The sequence below is a fragment of the Barbus barbus genome (assembly GCF_936440315.1).
Source record: "Barbus barbus genome assembly, chromosome: 11".
Taxonomy (NCBI): Eukaryota; Metazoa; Chordata; class Actinopteri; order Cypriniformes; family Cyprinidae; genus Barbus; species Barbus barbus.
In genome coordinates this window covers 21,608,104-21,631,228 of record NC_136739.1, presented here as the reverse complement: position 1 = coordinate 21,631,228, position 23,125 = coordinate 21,608,104, and the positions used below count along the sequence as shown (strand labels likewise).

The 23,125-nt window shown below is 38.2% G+C and overlaps 1 protein-coding gene and 1 long non-coding RNA gene across 5 annotated transcripts in view; both read right to left on the bottom strand.

Annotated features, from left to right (window-relative positions):
• The window catches only part of LOC306877285, a 159,080-nt gene extending 158,642 nt beyond the window's left edge, over positions 1 to 438 (bottom strand). Inside the window, exon 1 of the long non-coding RNA XR_013784881.1 lies at positions 363 to 438. This is a non-coding gene — a long non-coding RNA (uncharacterized lncRNA). The remainder of the gene's footprint in view (positions 1 to 362) is intronic.
• Positions 439 to 2,463: 2,025 nt separating this feature from the next.
• LOC306877141 (protein DOP1B-like) overlaps positions 2,464 to 23,125 on the bottom strand; it is a 28,160-nt gene continuing 7,498 nt past the window's right edge. For all 4 annotated transcript variants that reach the window (XM_079428683.1, XM_079428681.1, XM_079428682.1 and 1 more), the window contains exons 5-39: positions 22,452 to 22,641; positions 22,200 to 22,298; positions 21,984 to 22,107; positions 21,556 to 21,665; positions 19,915 to 20,026; positions 19,705 to 19,822; positions 18,598 to 18,717; positions 18,403 to 18,511; positions 18,109 to 18,318; positions 17,269 to 17,591; positions 16,080 to 16,480; positions 15,900 to 15,970; positions 13,729 to 13,926; positions 13,145 to 13,297; positions 12,966 to 13,066; positions 12,669 to 12,859; positions 10,373 to 12,032; positions 10,160 to 10,259; positions 9,718 to 9,885; positions 9,483 to 9,608; positions 9,255 to 9,389; positions 9,007 to 9,062; positions 8,672 to 8,776; positions 8,288 to 8,354; positions 7,951 to 8,104; positions 7,719 to 7,801; positions 7,318 to 7,427; positions 6,982 to 7,131; positions 6,087 to 6,148; positions 5,868 to 5,996; positions 5,635 to 5,771; positions 5,467 to 5,519; positions 5,255 to 5,389; positions 4,043 to 4,175; positions 2,464 to 3,907 (exon numbers count right to left, since the gene is read on the bottom strand). In XM_079428683.1, the coding sequence (XP_079284809.1) occupies positions 3,662 to 3,907; positions 4,043 to 4,175; positions 5,255 to 5,389; positions 5,467 to 5,519; positions 5,635 to 5,771; positions 5,868 to 5,996; positions 6,087 to 6,148; positions 6,982 to 7,131; positions 7,318 to 7,427; positions 7,719 to 7,801; positions 7,951 to 8,104; positions 8,288 to 8,354; positions 8,672 to 8,776; positions 9,007 to 9,062; positions 9,255 to 9,389; positions 9,483 to 9,608; positions 9,718 to 9,885; positions 10,160 to 10,259; positions 10,373 to 12,032; positions 12,669 to 12,859; positions 12,966 to 13,066; positions 13,145 to 13,297; positions 13,729 to 13,926; positions 15,900 to 15,970; positions 16,080 to 16,480; positions 17,269 to 17,591; positions 18,109 to 18,318; positions 18,403 to 18,511; positions 18,598 to 18,717; positions 19,705 to 19,822; positions 19,915 to 20,026; positions 21,556 to 21,665; positions 21,984 to 22,107; positions 22,200 to 22,298; positions 22,452 to 22,641 (6,439 nt within the window). In that variant the 3' untranslated portion in view covers positions 2,464 to 3,661. The remainder of the gene's footprint in view (positions 3,908 to 4,042; positions 4,176 to 5,254; positions 5,390 to 5,466; positions 5,520 to 5,634; positions 5,772 to 5,867; positions 5,997 to 6,086; positions 6,149 to 6,981; positions 7,132 to 7,317; positions 7,428 to 7,718; positions 7,802 to 7,950; positions 8,105 to 8,287; positions 8,355 to 8,671; positions 8,777 to 9,006; positions 9,063 to 9,254; positions 9,390 to 9,482; positions 9,609 to 9,717; positions 9,886 to 10,159; positions 10,260 to 10,372; positions 12,033 to 12,668; positions 12,860 to 12,965; positions 13,067 to 13,144; positions 13,298 to 13,728; positions 13,927 to 15,899; positions 15,971 to 16,079; positions 16,481 to 17,268; positions 17,592 to 18,108; positions 18,319 to 18,402; positions 18,512 to 18,597; positions 18,718 to 19,704; positions 19,823 to 19,914; positions 20,027 to 21,555; positions 21,666 to 21,983; positions 22,108 to 22,199; positions 22,299 to 22,451; positions 22,642 to 23,125) is intronic.

The following is a 23,125-nucleotide window of genomic DNA, read 5'->3' as shown; positions in this document are numbered from 1 at the left end:
AAAAAATATTTTTTTATAATTTCTTTTCATGTTGCTGTTAAGTTTTATGTAAAGTACTTAGAAAATTTGCATTAAATCAAAAACTATTATTTCTTACTCTAATCTAAAAACAAAAATATACTGGTATATTTAATAATAATAAAAAATAGTAATGATAAGTTTCATAGTTTCTCCACATTGAATTTAACTGTTAGATACATTTTAGAAGGGCACACAGTTGCAATAACACGTGCAGGTAACGTTAACTTGTTGGAGAAAAATAGTACTCTGCAATGGTAATGTTAAAATGTCACGGTTTCTACACATTATAACAACTAACTAATTTAAACAATGAACATACCAAAAATAAAACGCATACTTACAAGATCGAAGTAGAAATGTAACGCTTTTCAGAGTGTCGCTCGCCCGTTGCTCTCCGACAGCTGCCTCGTGTAAAACAAAATGGCGGAAATGTTTATCGCGAGATCTGGCTAAAGTGATCTAGTCGCGCAATGCCAGTAGTCCCAGTAGTCATGTCTCAGTAGTGTTTTGATTGCGCCATCTAGCGGTTGAGAAATGCAATTGCATTTGATTTAATTTGAAATGATAGACAGTCATATCGTAGATTGTGTATGAATGTTATGTTTATGTGTGACAGCAAACATTAAGCTGTGTGAGCGAAAACATTTCTAAGACTAATATTCTTATACTATATGTGGTCTGAATCAGGGCTATAGCCAAGCCGTAGGTAGACCAGATTGTCTTGATTACGCCAGGTGGGCTAAAGCAGACCGCATATAGCCCGTCCAATTCGGAGCTAAATCGTGACTACAGATCGACCATGTCGTGAAATGACACATTGAACCTTGTAGATATCATTACCAATGCGAACATGATGGAATATCAACCATTTCATGCACTGCCTGGCAAAAAACTACAATTAATCAGTTCTGACTAAAAGTGGGCTACAAATAGCCGGGTCTGAATACGAGCTAAATCGTGGCTACGCACAGCCTACACATATAACATGTAAAATAAAGCAAACCAAACAACTTGTAATCACAGTTGACTTTGCTTACATGATGGAATATCATACATCTCACAAGTTATTTTGGAGAAAAATATATTTATCCAGATTAAATATTATTTGGGCTAAAAGTGGGTTACACATAGCCAGACTATATCGGGTCTATATTTAACCGAGACGTTGAAATGACGGCTATTGCTTGCTGGGTCGACTCTTAATGTGGCTTAATGTTTTAAAACAGTGACATTGGAGGACCAAATTTCATAATAATAAAAGCTGATAAAATGTTTAGGCTAATATTAATAACCTTATTAGTAATATTACTAAGCAGAATAGTCCAGAATATGAACGCAACGTAAGCTTTTTCTCCCCATATAATACTCTTAAGGTAGGCTAATGAATGAAAACGGTGATTTAAAAATACCAAATATGTTGCATTCATATTCTGGGTTATTCTGCTTAATTAATAGTAATATTATTAATAAGGTTATTAATATTAGCCTAATAATTTTATTAGTATTTATTATTATCGAATTTGGTCCTCCAATGTCACTTTTCTAATACATTAAGCCACATTAAGCATTTTAGAATGTCCCAAAACCTTGCCTTGAACTAACCACTTACTGTATTTCTTTATACTTGAGTCCAAGTTCAAAATAAAAACTTTATGAACTGCACCATTGTGAACATTCGAGCTGTAAACAGGAAGAGTTTGTCCAAACTCAACTGGTTTTGCGAGGGAACTCAAATATCTTTGCGGGAGAACACAAAAGGTTTGTGAGGGAACGCAAAACATTTGAAAAATATTTTTTCCTCTCACCCCAAATGTTTTCCCACCACAATGTCCCATAAAGGGCTCCGTACTGTCCATACTTTCCTAAGTAAATTGAATATTCCAGTTTTGTCTGATGAGGACAGAGAAGATCTGGAGAAAAAAAAATCGAAAGAGAAGACCGCAGTCTCAGCCTTAGCTGTAGGTAAACACCAGATGTTTATCTTTAATCAGGCCCTTATTGAATTAACATTTTACCTAAACTGTTTAACTGACTAGTATTTGTAGGATGGTGGTCACAAGAAGTAAAACCATGGTCCTCATTACCATGGTTATATGGATTTTAAATAAATAAGTAATAATAAACTGTAAAATTTGTAACCTAGTTAAAAAAACCCCCCAAAAAACAAGAAACTACAAAACAGCTTCTATGAAATTAAAATAGCATATTCCCCAATATGTAGGGTAGACTGAGTACAGTAGAGACACTTTCTACTTTTTTCATCACTACACAAAAACTAGATGCTGAAATTAAATGTTTTGTGTACTAAAATATCCTAAATTGATAATAGCCATAAGTAGTTTATATTTTCCACAATTAGCTCATAAACATGAGGTGCATTTTTGTCTCAACTGTACTAAAATGGCCGAAGACCACCAAACAAAAAAAGCCACAAACACTCTCTGGTTCAGGGTCATTTTATTCATATGTGCAGAACATACGCATAAAATAATTCACTTTAGTCAGCATTAACATATTTTCCTCAAGAAAAATTAAATTGACAACATTCCAGAGAACAAACTACTAAAGAACATGGAGTAAGTCTGTGGACGTCTTTACGTTTTTAGAGTGCCATGAATTCTGCTATCACTTCAATAAAATTATCACTCTTTACTGCCGTTAATGGGAAACATAATGGTCTTATTTGAAGCTTATTTGTAGTTGCTATATTGCAAATAGCAATTACAGAACGAGCAAAGATGTTTCATAACTAGAGCATTTATTTTTAGGCACTTCAAATAAAGGCCAATAGTAAACTAGCAGTATCATTTGAGAACTGTCAAATCAGATGCACTCTAAAATAAAAGCAACAGCATAAAAACATCCTTGAGCTCCTACAAATAATGACAAACAAACATGGATCAAAAACATTCCCTTGGGTACAGAAATAAAAATGTGCGTTACAATTCCTTTGCTGTAAATATTAACAATGGTATTGACTCTACACAGAAAAGAAGACACTCAATATCCACATAATCAGAATAAAGACACATATTATCTTTGATTTAAAGTGAGTGGAGAAACATAGCAGAATAAAAGACACACAGAATGCAACAGAAAATCTTACAAATGGACACTAGACGACAAACAACTGACATTGTCAATTTTTCCCAACAGATTAGAGCTTACAGGAAAAAACAGAGGTCAGAAGTACAGAGAAAGAAAATACTGCAAAGGGATATCAAGTCAAGAAATGACTAATAACCCTACATACAAGTAAAAACAATTCAATCAATAAATGCTTAAACTGTTTGTTGGCCACATAATCTTTCATTTGGCTCATTCAGAAACAAACAGTAATGGAATGTGCACAGAATGAACAGAACGCCCGCTTTAAGCCAGATTAAAATACAAGTATGATATACATTCACAGCGTGTATGACTCAGAATGGTCATAACATTCTAGAGACCTTAAACAACTTGACGTGCATTGATTTAGATTATAACACGAAAATTAGCAGGGTCCTTAATACATTTCATGTCAACTATTATGCTATAAAGAAATTTCATAGCACTTGTCTTCAAAGAGAAACCAATTACATTAATTACAAAAGCAAATACAGAATTTGAGCAAAACATTTTAAGATATGTGATCTATCACCTAACTGTCCAGTCCATCGAGGAATTCTCCTTCAATGATGTGCTCTAGACATTTGATGACCTGATCACTGCTGGGCGGTGGATAGTCAGCGGCATAATGTGGGAGGTGCGCAGAGGTGCCATTAAAAGAGCAGCAGAGGGTGCTGAAGAATGGCACGAGATCCACGATAGAGCAGAGGGAACGTAGTGTGAGTAGAGGAAACTCCACTCGATCTGTGCTTGACTCTCCAGCTGTTCCATTCAGCTCCTGAACACACATTAAAAATATTTACAGACTGAGTATCGGGTCTATTTGTGAAAATAGACCCACCATATTTACTAGTTAACTGGTGCTCCTTCAAAGGTACATTGAAGCATGTGTTTCTGTGCATGGAGATCTTACCCCATAGCGTCGGTTAATTCCATCCAGTATCCTAACAATATGAGGTTTACACTCTTGTTCGTCTTCCAGCAGAGTGTTTCCTGGTCCATCATAATGGTCGACATCTACTTCAGGAATGAAAGCCCAGCGATACCTGAAAACAAACAAATAAATACATACATAAATTTCAGACATTAACAGATCACGAACAGTGAATTTTACATTGTGGAGCAGATCACAGGCCATTTTTGCTGGGTCAGGCATTAAAGGTCACCTAGAAGTAAGAGTGTTACTTAAGAGAACCTACTGATCTTTACTGATAGCTGTCAATATTGGGGCAACTCTGACAGTCCACTTAGGTTAAAAATGTAAACACACACACACACACACACACACACACACACACACACACACTGTGAGCTGTATTTCAAGTCTGTGTTTGAATTCAGAAAGTCTGAATTTAGCACACAGTCATATAAACTTGAATAGTGATTTTTTGGTTATTTCGGCAGTAAATTTATAACATTTTTCATTGTATGGAAAATAGTGGCTTTAAAAGATGTGAGGGCAAGTAAATGATGAAAGAATTGTAGTCTTTGAGTAAACTAACCCTTTAAGTCTTACATACACTACTGTTCAAATTTTTGGGGTCGATAAGATTTTTGAATTTTTTAAATAAATGTCTTATGCTCACCGGAGCTGCATATAAAACAGTAATATTGTAAAATATTACTACATTTAAAATGCAATTTATTCCTGTGATTCAGCATTATTCAACCATTATTCCAGTTTTCAGTGTCACAATCCTTCAGAAATCATTCTAAAATGCTGATTTGGAGCTCAAGAAACATTTATTACTATTCTAAATACAGAAAATAGTTGTGCTGCTAAATATTTTTGTGGAAAACATCATGTATTTTAAGTTCAGGATTATCTGATGAATAGAAGCTTGGAAAGAACTGCATTTGTTTGATTTTCAAACATATTAAAATGTATTCACTGTCATTTCGAATAAATTTTATTTATCCTGGCTGAAAAAAGTAACAATTTCTTTAAAAAAAAATCTTACTGTCCCTCAACACTTTGAACAGTAATGTGGCCATTAGCAAATGTCCAATCACTGCTTCCGTTCTTAAAATGTGACAATTCATAAAAATGTTTTCTTATTTATCATTGCTATGGCAAGAGTAAATGGTGCCAAACATGCACACACACAGTTCACTGGACTCTCACATTTGAAACAGAGGCATGTGCTCAGGAGGGAAGGACACAGCGGTGTCCAGGAACTTGCAGGCTGACAGGTACATGTCCAGCTCTGCCTGAGGGAAGAGTAGACCATTCTTGTCATTGCCACCCCGCAATTTACTCCTGAAAAAGAAAGATATATTTTTTAAATTAATGGCCAAAATTTATACTAACGGCATTTTTCAGAAAGGAAGACTCACTTTGAAACTTTATCATCCAGGAGTGTCTTCTCAAGGCGGTTAAAAATGCGTATCTGAAATATTGAACAAATATTCAAACTACACCCACAAATAGCATGCGAAACAACTGATTAAGCATCTGAAAACAACCCAAAAAAACAAATACTCTTAGTGCAGCGTATTTCTTACCAGCTCAGTGACCATGATTGGCCAGAGAGAGGTGAGATGTTGTGGTGAGATCCTAAGCAGGAGAACACGGAACATGAGGAACATCTGGGCTGACACTGATGGGGTCTGTCCCACACGCAGGTTCTCTGTTAGACGCTCTAGAATAGGTTTGGTAAAGAAAGTGTTAGCTGGACATTTTTCTATTGTACATTACAAGTAACCTTTATTTGTTTTCCACTCAGACTAAGTGATACCTTGTATGAGAGGCAAATAGAAGTGGTACTGGTCGTTCTCGCCACTAAACATGGCAAATGCCTGTCGTTTCAGTAACATGGGTTTCTGCTCAGCGCTGTTGAAGAGCTTCAAAGAACTGCTCTGCATGCCTGCAAATGGTACAACATAAACACACACAATACAAGTTAATACACTGATCATACAAAATAACTAATGCAAAAGAATGTACATATACTCACTCATCAAGTCTTTGAACATTGTTTTTTCATGAGTCAGAAGATGGTCTATGATGGATCTCCAACTAAAGCACAATATGTGAGTTTAGTGGCTTCAACATCAAACTCTTGATTTTTTGTTTTGTTTATTTGCTGCATTTATTTGGTCAAAAATAAAGTTAAAACATTAATATTGCCAAATATTAGTACAATTTAAATAAATGTGTTTTTTTATATAAAGATAAATAAATATTTATCCCTGTGAAGGTCATTACTACAGTTTTACAGTCACATGATCTTTCGGAAATGATTCTAACACACTGATTTGGTGCACAATCTCTCATTGTTATCCATGTTTTTGCTGCTTAATAATTTTGTGGAAACTGTGATAAAACATCATTCAAAAGTTTGGGGTATGTTAAATAAAAAAAGAACGGTAATGACTACTTTTATTCAACAAGCATGCATTATATTGAACAAAAGTGACAATAAGGACATTAATAATGTTACAAAACATCGCCATTTCAATTAAATGCTGTTTTTTTATTTCTATTAATCAAATAATCTTGAAAAACAATCATCATTGATGATAATTAGAAACATTATTAATAACTGAGTGCTGAACCATGTGACCATGTGGCTTCTAAAAAATTCAGGTTTGCCATTACAGGAATAGCCTACATTACATTTTAAAATATACTGGAGTAGAAAACAGTTGTTAAATTGTAATAATATTAACACAATTGTAAATTGTAATAATATGTCACAGTATTACTGTTTTTACTGTATTTTTGATCAAATAAATGCAGTTTTTGTGAGCACTGAGCATAGGCTAGGAAAATTATTTGAGCAATATTTGACCATTTTGACATTATCAGCATGCCTTGAAAATTTAGAATGTTGTGTAAGTGTATCTTACTGGCAAGAACACAAGGACTCCATTGTGAAAAACATTGGGTCCATGAAGAGTTCCAGCACCTCTTTCTTCCATGCACGCTTAGTGTAGGCATATCCACTCAGACTGCTCAACAACTGAGCACCCGCACAGAAACTAGGCACGTTATAGGCACTGAGAGACAGAATTGAGAAATGAGTATGAGATTTAAATGAAAACTGCCACATATATTTATACATATGGCCACTGCCAAATTAACAATGAATAGACCAATGCTTTTGAATTAAGCACTAACTAAGCATTTTTAATCACTATCACAAGTGTTTAATTTCAACTGAAGCGTATCTTTGGCATACTCACCTGTGATTTTTTAGATAAGGAAAAACGTAATACATAAGACGGGAAATAAGAGGCACGGCTTTCTCCTTCTCATCACTGCGATAGACCATGTCCAAAAGAGGAGCCAGAACCTACAAAGCACAAATGAGAACACGCTGTTTATCTGTTGAAATTCTGACATTCTTGATACCGGTCGATTTTGTCAAATCACATCAGCATAAACAAATACTGCCATGTTTACTTACAACTGCACTTCATAATTGAATAAATACAGTTATATGTTCTTATTATTTCTGCATAGCATGTAATTTTTGCATTAATGGCAATTAGATTGTTTTTTCTTTTTTTCCCCAATATTGCTACAAATTTCATTCAGTTACAATCTGGAGCCTTGTGTGTGTGCATTTCTTCTTGTCTCTTACCTCAGCAAGCAGAACCAGAGCTTGTACACTGAATACAGATGGTACTGAAGATGACACCATAGCACTGCCCTGGCCTGCACACTCTGAGAGAAAGACAGAACAGAGTACATTTTAATACTGCCTCCGTTTACAGTAAACAATATAGCTAGGCATTATTATTATTATCAGATTATATCTGCAATACAGCAATGGGCATTATACTGAAAGCACATGTATTTCAGTGTAGATTTACCCTCAAACTCATTGCCATCATGGTCATCTTCATCTCCCTGAAGACAGACTTGAGGCTGTGCTTTCACTTCCAGGTTGCGACTCAGCCAGCTAGTCTGCTCAAGAGACGAGCCAGCCACAGCTCCCACCGCTTCTAGTATGCGCTGGCTCACTTCCTGTTGAGAGTACAATTACTATGTACTTTAACAGGTTGGTAAAGAAATATGTTGGGTTATGTTTTTCTCCTGCTTAGCAATCCAGACAATGAGCAGCAAGACATGTCTGTTTAAACTTTTTAGTTTTCACTTACTATATCAACACAATACTGGTTTTGCTGTCTCTCGCTGTACCGGTCTTACCTGCAGTTCTTTAGTATCCCTCTTGTTGTCGATATTGGGAAGTCTATTTACACAGTCATTAAGGATGCTGCAATAGTAAAATAAACAAAGATTAGAGTTTCAAAAGATGTTTTACCTTTCAATAATATCTAACAATTGTTTCATGTAATTAATAAGAGTTACATCAATCAATCTCTAAAATCTCTAAAAGAGTTTTCTGGCTGCCTTCTTCTTGAAATGCTTGAAACTAGGCGGTTTCATACTGGTCTATTTGTACTGGTTGTACTGGCACCAAATGGTGCAGGACATGTTACGCACCAGAGGTTAATATTTAAGATTAGGGTTTGTTCAAATCTCTGACCCTAAGTATGACTAAACATAATAGTGACCACATATTTTATTTACCCGAGGAGCAAGAAGTGTCCAGGAGGGACGAGATTAAGCTGGACAGATTCTCTGAGCAGAGAGAGGAGAGGATTGATGTTCTCCTGAAGAGCTTGAGCAGTGAGACTGCAAAAAAGACCATATAGGACATTTGCATCAATACTGCACTAAAAACATTCACCTTGTAGAAGAATATAGTCGAGGGTGGATCTTCCATTGAACAGTAAGTAGCATTAAGTAGCAATTGGCATGAATTAGGTTGCAACAGTTCACTGGACTTTGGTCATTTTAAAGTAAATGACATCATATCATAGCAAATAAGATATGGTACAATTAAAATATGAGAATGATGTTACCTTTGAATGTAGACGTAGCTGAACTGTAGCATTGGAATGTCAACTAATATAGTCTTCTGATAATGAGAAAGAGTAAACATTATAATTCATGATGTAATTCTACAGTTAAATGTCAGTTTGTGTACCTTTTTTTTTTTAAATTGTAAAAATGCAGTTTTTTTTCTTAGGGTTAGGATACTAGCTGTATGTAAAAACAATAGATGTTTATATGGAATGTCACCATTTAGATAAATGTGTGCAAGCAGTACCTGGTCTCCTTTGATCTGATGGGGTTTCTTCACCACCTCTCTGATGAGCTGCAGTATGGTGTCCGTACGGAATGTGTTTAGTGCCTTCACTAGATCCACCAAGGTCATTTGAGAATCACTAGCATCTGGTAAAATCTATGTATGCGTACACAAACACAAAATTTAAAAACATAATTCCAGACGCCTACTGGATGACGTCATTTTTGCATTCTGTTATCTATTGTTCACCTTATTTCTGGAACGTCTTTTGCGACTCTTCCTGCTACTCCATACAGCGGCCACAGAGGCCATGACCTGCACCCCAAAATGCTGAGTCAGTGGCATCAAGAATTCCAGAACCTTTTGCCTCAAGATCTACAGAGAACAAAAACACATGACTGGCACCACTAAGCGGACAACAACACAGAATCATCTTTAAGTAAACTAAACGGTTGTTTTTGTTTACTTCAAGTATCAGGTATACCTTTGTGCCTTTAAAATACACAGAGGTGGGTGAGGCTTTGCTGCCACGGGTGGAGTCACAGCCCTTGACCACACCCCAGAGTAAGGCCATGCTGCTAATCATGTGCGGAAACTCCTCCAGAATGGCATTGCTAGCATTTCGCAGGTCTGGAACATCACAGCCTGCAGTCTACAAACCAAAAACAAAACAAAAACAGTTGTATTTTAACATAAGTCACATTAGTGTTTTGAAGCTTTCTTATTTACCAACATGTTAAGTGGTGATCTTGGCATTTTTGATGCCCATGGCAAGATCAGATTTGTTTGCAACTACAACTGTTTGCCAGTGGATGTATATTAGGAAAAGAGAGTATCTGGTTGAATTTGGCTCCCTAGGTGAATGTCCAAGTCACCTATGCTAGGATCCACCACTATTTGCTTTAGTAGTTGCTTGTATGTCTTACTTTCTTGTGGTCTAGAAGACAGTAGTGTGTGATAGTGGTCAGTCCTTCCAGTAGTGTCAGAGGATAGTCAGGCGCTATGTTCTCCCTCTTTAAGGTACCACTAAAGAGAACAACGAAATGAAACAAAAAAGTATTTATTTACACCTTTTATTGCTTAACACTTCATGTGCACCCACTCTCACACAAACGCAAACAACCACACACATTACTTACTTGTGTGAAGCTTTGATTCCATCGTGCTCGTGCTGTTTAACAAGCTCATCCAGGTTCCTGCAGATCTGGGCAATTATGGGTGATACAATGATGGCCAGTGATCGTCCTAAATACGGCAACACTTCACAAAGCAGAGTCACCCAGGCTGGGTGCATGGCACAGCCATACTGTGGGTGCAAAGCTCGGGCTGCTGCTGACACAAACATGCCCTGAGCGGTGATAGGCTGACTGCTTACGTAACGCACTGCTTTGATGGACTGCTGGAACATCACAGCTGTTTGCCACTCTCGAGCCAAGGCTGAAGACGGTGGTTCTGCACGTCGCTGTGGGTTGGAATTGCTTTGATCATGATCTTGTGCTTTGGTGTGTGGTGGACACACGTGATGCTCCAATACAATAAGAACCTTCAGAAGCTTCAGTAGGGCAATCTGAAGTGGGTGCTCAGCCCAGATCCCATCCCGGCCAAAGTTGATCAGGCTCTCTTCTGAGATCTCCCCTTCATCTCCTCCTTGGTCTTCTTCAGGCAATTTGTGCTGTTCCAGCTGATCAGCTCTCTGGCAGACATACATGGAGGCGGAAAGCGTTAGAAGGACGTATTGTTGCACCTTGTAACCCCAAAGAAGGTTGCGCACCGCCTCCAAGCTAGCAGTTCCCTTTGCTTCCCCGATTTGAGCTTGCTGGGCCACCCTCACCAACTGGATCATCAACTCTGTCAGCACCTCCACGCTTTTCACCTGGACCTCCCGATTGGCCTGGAGTTGGCGAGTGGGAACGCTAGCATAGGAGGGATAGTGAGAGCGGAGATAACCCATACACAGGCAGGTGAGTAGCTCTAGCAGGAGGGTTGGTGGAGAGGAAGGAGAAGATGGTGAATGGAGAGGAGAAGATGCTGGCTGGGATGGGTCAGGAGTGGCTCCACTTGGTGGAGTTGAGGTCTGCAATCGGCCGTAGAAGCTGCCACCATCCTGAGCCTGACGGTGCCTCTGCAGAAGGTTCTGGATGAGGTTGAGATGGGCAATGGAGCTGCAGTCCAGAGAAGTACTGGAGAGAGCCTCTACAAATGGCCCTGCACTAGTACGGAGGATGGTGTCTAAAATAGTGAAGGCATAGAGAATTCGGCTGCTCTCGTACTGCTGCTTATAGAGCAGAACATGGCGGAACAGTGAATCCACTGCCTCACGTTTCTCCCGCTGACGCTTGAGCAACCGGGACTTGGCCATGGCCTCCAACTGCCCATCATCTTCATCACTTGAGAGCGAATCCGAAACCTGTGTGCGTTCTGAATCCACCCTCTGCAGGCTGTTGGCCACACCCTCCTCCTCTACGCTACTATCATCATGGCGCTGCAAGTAAGGGGCGGAGCTTGAGCTGGAGTTTTCAGTGGAGTTCTGAACGCCACTGGTGTCTGCAGATTCGGTGTGTTCACTTTCCTCTTCTTCTTCATCCTCTTCCTCAGTCTCTTCGCTCTCACTCCGGGACATTGTTGGGGAGTCTGGAGGCGTTAGTTCTGGATCTCGTTCCAACCCTGCCCACAGTGCTTCACGGTCTACTATGGTGATGCGCCTGACAAGGCTTTCTTCTGTTTGGCAACCGGGAGTAATGTTGTCTCCAACACTTTTTGTGATGGATCTGTCTCTCCAGGTCAGTGCCTTTAAATTACCTAAATCACATATACAGTAGAATCAGACCCCACAGCGAGAACAAGAATGAACTCTTGCTATTGCTTTCAGTCTTGAATGCTATTTGTGCAAATTACTATATTCATTATTTTAGATGTAGTGGTACATTACAGTGGTACATTATTAGTCTTGCGTAGCCAGACCTTCAGACTGACGTCAGAAGACCGCCGCTCCAGACTACCGCTTTGAATGGCCTAGGAATGCCCAAGAGGCATATGACTAACAGGTAAACCAACCTATCACGTTTCGTTTTGTGCCATGTCATGTTTAGGGGCATAGAAATGTCCCCACAATAACAGACCGGTGTGTAAAACTCTTGAACGTATCTTAAAGAGTCTATGCCATGAACTTTACATATTTCACATAGTTTTGAAAATCTAGCATCGAGTTGATCCTAATATGTCCTCATTGTCACAGTTGTAAACACAACGACTTTCTTCTTCCATAACAGTGTTTGGTGCCAATGTCATCTTTGTTTTTGTCCAGTTTATTGCATAAATCTGTTTCATTTCAGTTTTTACACTGCAGACCTAGAAATCTAACTTCTAAACTCAAGCATAGGTACCACTGTATGTAGGGATCTGGTATGTGTGCATGTGTGTGTTTTGATTCCATACCAACAGAGAGATTCTGTTTGATGCTTTGTATGGGTGATCTCTGTGTTCTCGGGTCCAACAGTAAGAGCAGCACTGGTTCCAAGATACGGACCACATCACTGAGGGAGAGAGCCCGCACCAGCCAGTTCTGTGCTGCGGCACTAACACTACCATCCTGATTGTTCAAACTATCTAGTACCACAAACAAAGACCTGAGAAAACAGAAAGTTATAGTGAACACAGAGTGTATATTGCACAAAAATATGGGAGAATATTACTGAAGTAAGCAAAAGTTTAGATAAGAAATATGTATATGACTTGTCAAAGGAGTGGTTGAGAGAAGTACTGCGATTGGTCTCGATCTCTCGTGTCAGGTGCCACAAAACCGAGAACCTGTGGAGCGCCTCCAGACACACAACCTAACACACATACACATACGCAATATAATAAATGTTTATGATTGTGTGTAGATGTATTAAATGAGAAAAATGCAGTACCTTGTCTCCACTGAGTAAACCCAAGCAGATGATGTCCTCGCAGATGGATGCAGATGGAGCCAAGCAGTGAAGCCGATAGAAGAGCTCCACACAAGATACGTGATGCTCTCTACGCTCTGTGTCCAGCTGAGCCCATAAAACCTGAGATACACGCTACAAGAGAAATAAAAAGAAACGTCACATTAAGAAAGTCAGATATTTAAGAAGGCAGCTATTTTTTATGTAGACGATAGGCACACAAGTACAACTCCTATCTACTTGAATGGAGAAAGACTGAATTAAACCAGTCAATATTAAGTTTCACTAACATTGTACATAATACTATCATAAATGTTGTGTTTTTTATTCCTCAAATCATGCTAGTCCAGGTAGTCCAGCTAACATACATGCACCTACACAGAATAAAAGGGCAATTGGTTCTTTTAACTAAAATGCAATAATTCCACAAAATCATAAAAAACCATCCGGCGCATTTCCTGACCTTTGTAATATCTCTGGAATTAGCCATTTATAAATCATATTTTTTCAATTCACAGCACATGAAGCTATATGAAATGCAACCTGCTACTCATAATGTGTATTACCAAGTAAAAGTCTGTGGAATCCTCCAGAGTTTTGAGAACAGCTGGGAAGATGGGAGGCAGGGTGACCATTTGCAGCTGTCCGCTGAGTGGGTTTGCATCAGAGTTCTTATAACGTTGATTTTTATCCTGAATGACGAGGGCTAAAGACTGAGAATGATTGATCAGCTCCAGCAAAGAGGAGATTGCAACATGTTGCACCTACAGACACATAAAAAAAGATTTATTATAAAATGATTCAGTTTTGGCAATGCAACCATTAAAGGTAATTTTTCTGTGTCAAAATACTTTGTCCTACTGTGCAGAGGCAACTCAAAGTAAGCGATTTGTAGGCGATCCTGAATATAAACAGTGCATTACTATCAAAACATTAACAATATCAACTTCGGACTCAACCAATAGTGTGGGTTTGGGGGTGGGACTACCTGTTTCTAAGAACTTGTTTGCTTTTTATTTTATTTTTATTGAAATTTTATTGCTTTTCATGTCAATAAAAAGCATTGTTAAACTAAAAGGGATAGTCCACCCAAAACTGAAAATTCTGTGATCATTTACTCACCCTCATGTCATTCCAAACCTGTATGCATATTTTTCTATTTTCATTCTTTTGGGACCAAACAACTTTGGAGTCTTTTGACTTCCATAAAAACACAGACATTTTTCAAAATATCTTCTTGCATATACATTTCATACATTTATGCATTTAGCAGACGCTTTTATCCAAAGCGACTTACATTGCATTCAAGTCACAGTTTTTACATTTTTATCAGCTCTTGCTTTCCCTGGGAATCGAACCCATGACCTTGGCGTTGCTAGCGCCATGCTCTACTATTTGAGCTACAGGGAAGTAGAAATTCCCTGTAGCTCATATCCCCATTCCCATATTCCATTGAAGAAAGAAAGTCCTATAGCAGTGGTTGGCAACAGGCGGCCAAAAGTGGCCCGCCAGCAATAATATCTGGCCCACGCCCGCAGCCAGATTATTTTGATAGCGGCTGGTTCTGAAATAGATCTGTCATGACAGCAACAGTTAGCCTACTCACAACCAGAGTAGGCTATGTGGGCGTAGCGCGAGTGGATTTTGAATGGAGTGAGGAACCATGGTTTTCACTCGCTCCAAGAGCGCTCCACCACCGCTCCATCACAAGTACAATTCATGCCAACAGCCCGGCCGTAATATAACTGCATATTTAGCAAGAATTCACAAGTTTAAAATATTTAGCTAGCTTGATAGAGAAGGATCACTCAAATCAGAAAAATGTGAATGACGGCAATGGACATGAGCAGGAAGTTATAATAGTTCTCAAGGAATTTGTTTGTTTCTTCTAGATACTGAATATTTTGAGCTGAAAGCATGATTTAAACAACTACTACAACACTTATTCACACGCAATCGCTCTCTCAATAATGCATTCAAACAAATGTAATCTTTCAGCTGTATCCGATTTCGAATGAGCAAAAATCTGTAAGAAATGCATCGATCCGTAGGTAAAATAGCTGACGAAAACGTACTGATATTTTCATCACAAAAAAAAACAAATTGCACTGCAAAAAGCAGCAATTATGCCTTTTAATGCTGACAACCATGTAATTAGCTTGTCATGTGGTAGGAAAAAAGTTTGCACACTAGTGTTCCAATAAGCCACATTGAAACAATCTTTTATTTATTTTGTTTTTTAATATAGGCCTACGAATAGAACTGTGATACTGAAATACTTTAGTCACGAAGCGAAGGCAGAGCGGTGTTTCTGATTTCAGTGAGCGCGGAGTGGAGCAGGAGCGGGAAATGGTGAACCCGGAGCGGAGTTATTAAATGCACGGAGAGAGGAGGGGAAATTGTTGACACTCCACTCCGCTCACATAGCCTACTCTGCCTGTCACCGCCACACAAATGTGACACCACACAATTAATGACTGTCCTACCACAGGATTTAACACCGAGTAACAGCTCACAGTTACAAAAGACACTGTAACAGTATGTCACAGGCAATTCTAGTTGCATTTTTCATCAATTAATTTCTTAAATTATCCTTTGACTATGTTCTGGCCCGTCATCTAGTGGCAAACGTTTTTTGACCCGATGCCAAACTTACTTGCCAACCCCTGTCCTATAGCATTGGAATGACATGAGAATGAGATGATAACAGAATTTTTACTTCTGAGTGAAATTGTACCTGGTAGTCTTTTGTCAGGCAACACAGAGTCATCAAGGACCTCAGCCAGTCAGGAAGGGTTCCCTCAACCCCTGAGGAGAGAAAGACTGTTATTTGTAGAAGAACATATCTGTGTGCTGTGACATGCTACATGAAAAAACATGGTTTAACGTAGCAGTGGAATACATTTCCTTTATTCACCTGTCTTATAGAACATAGATGTGTGCAGGTCTTGGTTCTCTTCCTCAGTAAAGTAGACGGGAAATGTTGTACATTCCAGTAGAAGCTGGCAGACCACAGTGAAGGCCTGGCGGCACGACTCCGTTATCTCCCCTTTGATCTTTGACTGGAAATTTCCCATCCACTCCAGCTCGGCTGGTCTGTGGTCTTTACTTCCATCCCTAGAAGACCCATGAAGGGCATGGATCCTCAGTTTACTAGGGTTGAAGAACTCAGCAAGTCTGTCTTTGATTAAACCCAAATCTCGACTGCTTTTCCGTTTTGATGGAGACCGTTTACTGCCTCTAGGAGAAGCATTAGGATCTAGCTGATTTACTTCTTCCTGTTTCCTCTTCTCTGGATCCATGACATCTAACAAATGCCTGAGAGATGAACATGAGTGAGATAGAGAAAAAAAAGGCAAATACAGTGAGCATGCATGCTGCTCGTTGCAGGGCAAGAGAGGAATACTATTAATATCTTTAACCAGGTAGACAGGGCCCTCTGGGGGCCTCAACAAACTTCTAAGAGGGATTATTTAAAACATATAAAATAAAACAAATCAAGGTTTAAAGTGTGCCTTCTATGTAATTAATAAAACTCCATGGGAACATTTGTAATGAATATAGATTTTTCTAGTTATATTTTTCTAATTATTAAAATAATTTATTGAATAGAATTTTTGTGATTTTTTTTTTTTTAATTCTCATCATCAATCTTTATAATCCTTATCCAGTAAATCATATAAAACTGGGAGAGTCTTTTTTGGAGTCAAAAAGTTTCCAAACCACTTGCTTACAAGAAACTGGACAATAAACACTGTATATGGCTTACTATTGTTAAAAAGTAGTATAAATGCAAAATGCAATGGCAAATGTTACATTGTTGTCACATGAACTCACTATGTAGCATTTTATTTCATCCATCCATTTTAGTAAAATATTATTTTGCTCTTTTTAATCCAATTATATTATTTGCAAAATCACACTTTTTGTGCATTTACCGCACTGCAAATGGAAGGTCAAGTCAAGTGCTTTGCATTCTGGGATATATTATTCCTTGAAGTATTTTCTGGTCGAATGTGCAAATTTGATCATATCTGCCAAGTAATTTCAGTATTTCATGCATATGGAAAATATGCATATTAGGCACACAAAGTGTACTGAATTACCTTGTGATCACAGATGCCAGTATGTCCTGCACGCATTTAGACATGTTTTCTATAGTTCCTCCTCTTCTCCACACATCCTCTGCATCAGGGTTGACATCAGAAGCAGCATCTGCTCCATTAGGGCCTGGTAGGAGATGCTGTTCAGACGGAGATGCGCTCAGGCCTAATCCACTGTCTTCAGAGCGCAATGGAGGGTATGGAGCTAAACCTGGCTCCGCCTCCTGTGTCTCCTGCCCATTCACACCACCTTCACTGGAGCTCTCATCATGGTTACCATTCACCTGGTCACTTTCCTTGACTTTGGTGTTGCCTGTTATCACAATCTGTATTTGTACAAAAATAGAGCCCTTTTAAAACACACATTTGCAAACTATAATATGAATGGCATTTAAACTTTAATTATCTGATCATCAAAATGATACACAAAATGCAGTGGTAAAAATATACACTACCATTCAAGAGTTTGAAGTGAGTAAGTTTTTTATTATTATTATTAAGTAGGATGCATTAAGTGACACTTAAGACTGTTCTCTTTAAAATAAATGCTGTTCTTTTGAATTTTCTATCATCACAAAAAGTATCACAGTTTCCACAACAATATTACACAACATTGTTTTCAACATTGATAATAATTAGAAATGTTCCCTGATCGTGATTTTTGAAGGTAACTTTACAAGGTAATGACTGCTGAAAATTCAGCTTTGCCATTATTTTTTTAAAATGTAGTTTTTACATTAGTAAAATAAATGCAGGCTTGGTGATCATAAGAGAGAACATAAAAAAATCTATATATCAACCACCAAACTTTTGGATGGTAGCGTAGAGTAAAACCAATCTTACCTGTGTTTGCTCCAGATCTTGTGTCTGTGATTCAGCCTCCATGTCCATATAAGCTACAGGCATCTGGATCTTACGGAGCACTTTAAAACATGCTCTCATGGCCTGTGTGAGCTCCTGTAGGCTAAGGGATGTCATGTGACTACGCACTGATTGCAGCATGCTGCCCAACATCTGTGGCAGACATTGCGTCTGAATCTCTGCATAGAGTTCCTAATGAGAAAGCCAAGAAGTCGAATGAGACCAATTGACCAAAAATTTGAAAAAACTTTCCGAAGAGGAATCACCAGATCATACCAAAGGAATAACATCCAACAGGAAGATAATGAGCGTTGAGAGCTCAGTCACTGATGGAGGGCTACTCCAGTCTTTAGATGGATGCTTCCTGGCTGGATCACTCAGTGAGCTAAGAAACAACCATAATAGTAGGCATCATCACATCATGTCATTTATGTTCATGTAATGTTGTTTATTATGAGTTTGTGTGTTTACCTGAGACAAATTTGGAAATGTCTTGTCATGTAGTCCCAGAGATAATTGCTGCTCATAGCACTCACAAGCATATTGACGGTCTTTATGATCTCAGAGGAGTTTTTATTCTCTTTGATTTTACTGCACAGATAAGTAGACAGGGAACAATCAGAAACAGCATTCATTTATGTATTATTCTCTTTGTACGCCTCTACTACCATTCAAACCTTTTGGGTAAGTACGATTTTCGGAAATAATTTTATTTTATATGTACAGCAAGGCTGCATTTATTTGATCAAAAAATACCATATAAACAGTAATATTGTAAAATATTGTTACAATTTAAAACAACTATTTTCTGTTTTAATATATTGAATACATTAGTTGTGCTGCTTAATATATTTGTGGAAACTGTGATACATTTTTTGCAGGACTCTGCGATGAATAGAAAGTTCAAAAGAACAGCTTTTATTTAAAATTTGGAACATGCTGCCACTTTTGAGAAATTTAATGCATCTTTGGTAAATAAAAGTATTCATTTCTTAAAAAAATAAATAAATCTTACTGACCCCAAACTTGTGAACAGTAGTGTATATTCACTCACAGCAAATTTAAAATATATATTTATTAGTATGCAGGGTTCAAATGGGGGTTAGATCTGATTGGCCAATTGCAGCATTTTGCATTCAGATTTTTTTCTATAATAAACCATTAAACTGGATGTATGACTGTTATCCCTGACAACCAGTTTTGAACACTGTGATAGTTTGACATGTTTCTTATCACTCTGCAACCACATATTAACAAAGCTCAAATCAATTTCATGTCCATTTATTTGGTAAATGGGCATGTAATACGTGGGATTATGTACAGTCAGGCAGTCATTACTGTAAAATAAACCCCTTTAGGATGATAAAAAGCTGATCACCATATCAGGTTAACTTGGGACATTATCCCTCACTTAAAGTAGGTTTTTACTTCTATTTTGAACCCTTGTGTTGTATTAGATCTGGACCCTGACATTATTTGTGTTCTCTGGTAATCAAAACCATGAAACTGGTGTTGCTTATATAATTCTCTACTAGTTAAGTACCAGGAAAAAATGAGCATTGATTCCTTCCCTCTGACCTGTTGAGTTGGCTGCCACTGAGGCTGGAGTTGAGATTGTCCTCTCCCAACATCACTTTACAGTAGCTGTAAAAAGCTCTGACCACCTCTAGCAACACATCAGACAAGACCAATGGCCCTGTTTGTTGGAGAAAGCAAAGGTATAAATAATTATGTGAAACAGGTCCAAAGTAAAGCATTTTACAATTTGAACCATGTGGGTGTTTTTACCTATTTCAGATTTGTCCAGCAGGCTAATAATGATGCGAAACGGTCTGAGGTACTCTATTAGATTGTCTGGGTTGGCCTCTATATCGTTCTGCTTCAGAATATTCACCACAGCCTATGAAGAAAATGTCAAATATGAGTTGTGTTCACCATACATGCACAGAATGCATACACTGACTTATAGGGAATGTGTAATGTGAACTGCAATTCGGTAACACTTTAGTATAGGGACCAATACTCACTATTAACTAGTAACTTATTAGCACACCTATTATTAACTTTTTGGCTGTTTATAAGTACTTATAAAGCACATACACACCTGAACAAAATCTTAAGACTGGGGTAAACATTGCAAGTATTCGCATTTCGTGCTAGTGGATCGTAACCAGGTTGTAAGTACTGCTTCAAAATGCCAAAAGAAGAGTAGGCAATTTATTGAAAACTGCATTTAAACTCAAACAGGCTGTTCATCAGCTGATTAAAGTTTAAGACCATAGCCTTAAAAAGATCAAATCTGCGCAAAAATATGGCTTTCATGTCATCGTCTTTCAGGCAGTCACACTGTCATGACCTCCTGATGGCAAAGGCAAAAAGGCTTTCTGTCTTTGAACATGGCAGGCCGGTTGAGCTGCACAAGCAAGGACGTGCGCAATGCCAGGTTAATTTTTTCTCATCAGAGAATAAAACTTTCTTCCACCTTTCAATGTCCCATGTTTGGTGCTCCCTTGCAAATTCTAAATGGGCAAGTTTGTGGCGTGGGAGGAGACGTGGCCTTTGAAGACAGTTTTTGTTCTTGAAGCCCTTCTCTCGCAGATGCCGTCTTGTGGTTATTGAGCTGCAGTCAGCATCAGTAAGGGCCTTAATTTGGGTCGAGGATCAGCCTGTGTCTTCACGGACAGCCCGTCGGATCCTCCGGCTCAGTGCAGGTGAAGATTTTTTTGCGCCTATCACTTGACTTTTTTGTCCCATAACTCTCAGAATTTTTTAAGAAATTTAAAATGACTGTCTTACTGCGTCCAACCTAGGCAGCGATGTGCGCGTCCTTGCTTGTGCAACTCAACCAGCCTGCCACGTTCAAAGACAGAAAGCCTTTTTGCCTTTGCCATCAGGAGATCATGACAGTGTGACTGCCTGAAGGACGATGACATGAAAGCCATATTTTTATGCAGATTTGAACTTTTTAAGGCTATGGTCTTAAAAATTTGATCAGCTGATGAACAGCTTGTTTGAGTTTAAATGCAATTTTCAATAAATTGCCTACTATCTATTTTTTTATCTCTTGCTCCTGTTTCTTCTTTTGGCATGTTGAAGCAGTACATACAACCTGGTTACGATCCACCAGCACGAAATGCGAATACTTACAATGTTTACCCCGGTCTTAAGATTTTGTTCAGGTGTATATTGTGCATGACCATATTCTGCATATCTAATCCCAATGCTTAAATTTAACAACTACCTTACTATTAATAAGCAGCAAATTATGAGTTTATTGAGACAAAAGTCATAGTTAATGGTTTGTTTATAGTGAGAATTGAAACTTAAAATTAAGTGTGACCCTGCAATTCTAATTGAAAAACTTAGCACATTGACTAAGCTGTTATGTTATGTAATTGGAGTCAAGTGAGTGTGTGTTATCTTCTATACCTGCACCAGTAATTCTCTCGAGTGTGTACTGAAGTAGAATGCAGTGTATTCCTCCAAGCTGTTAAACCGACTGGAGTCTGCAGCCACCATTCTTCCTTTGATGTCTAAGCCTGACAATACACACATATAGAATTACCAAGACATAACACACCCATTATAAGAGTTTAAAAAAAGCAAAATGATTGTTCATCTAAAATCAAACCCTTAATCATGTTGATTCAAATCTGTTTGTTTTACTTCTTCTGTATGTTTTTCTTTTCCAGCAGACAAAAATTGCCATAAAACTTCAGTTTATCTTCTGTAGAATTACTCATTAAATACTTTTCAATTTTGAGTCTAACTATTCTTTTAATAGATAAATGCCATTTATTTTATTAAACAGTATTTATGTGGTATTGTGCAAGTTTCTGGAAATTTGTCGGCGGTACCGAGCATCCATGCATAGAGGCGTCGATTCAGAGACATATCTCTCCTGAGCAGGGTGAGTGAGGCAGCAGACACCACACTGATCGTCTCGTCTTGATTTAGTGGAATGGCACATTCCTCAGGATCCTACAGATAGGATACGTTTAATAATATGTTTATGGGCGAAGAATGGTTACACAAATATAGATGGAATTGAAGAAAGAAAGAAAAAGAAGGACCTGGCAGGTAGTGAAGGGGAAGAAGTAGAGAAGGATTTCCAGCATGTTTCTCTGGACCAGAACGTTAGAGTCTTGTAAGGTAAGACAAACAGCTTTCACCTGGAGCAGAGAGATGGGGAGGTGTACATTTCAGTTACACAACTTCTTTAAAACAACAGACCTTAGTCAGAGTTAGACACCATGTGTAATTTGAACCAAACGACTGGCTGTGAGGAAATAAAGTACAGTCTGTAAAGTAGAGTCCACACTCACCACTAGTCTGTGGTCTGTCCCAAGCATATATTTCTGTTCTCGAGCAGTGACTGAGTGGTCAAAGTGTGCGACGATGAAGAGGGAGGCTGGGAGCCGTACCAGAGGACATATAAGCACTGAACCCCACAGTGCCCCATAAAACACAGACTGACCCACCAACACTGACAACCTCACAAGCAACGCATCCGTCCTGAGACAGGAAGAAAGACAGTTATGAACAATAATAAGTGCTGTAATGATAACGCAGCATTTTCTTAAAGGAATAGTTCACCCAAAAAATAAAATTAAGTCATCATTTAGTCACCCTCATGTCATATTTTTGTCTTCAAAATATCTTTTGTGCTAAACAGATAGAAACACATACAGGTTTGGAACAACATGAGGGTGAGCAAATAAAGACAGAATCTATCCCAATAACATTGTTTTTAATAAACATTAGATTATAACATTAGTCAGTGTTTAGTCCATGTTGTTTTTAAGCTTGCCTTTTTTCTGACTTTCCACGTTGGCAACCATCCACCATATTCTCTGACAAACTTTATGTCTTGACTAATCTAAGTCTATGAAAGTGCTTAAATATCCCACGTGCTTAGATTCAAAAATATTTTTAAATGTTGTTGCTGGGCCACTTACAACAGTGTCACAAGAACTTGTATTTTAAGATCAATAAGGAT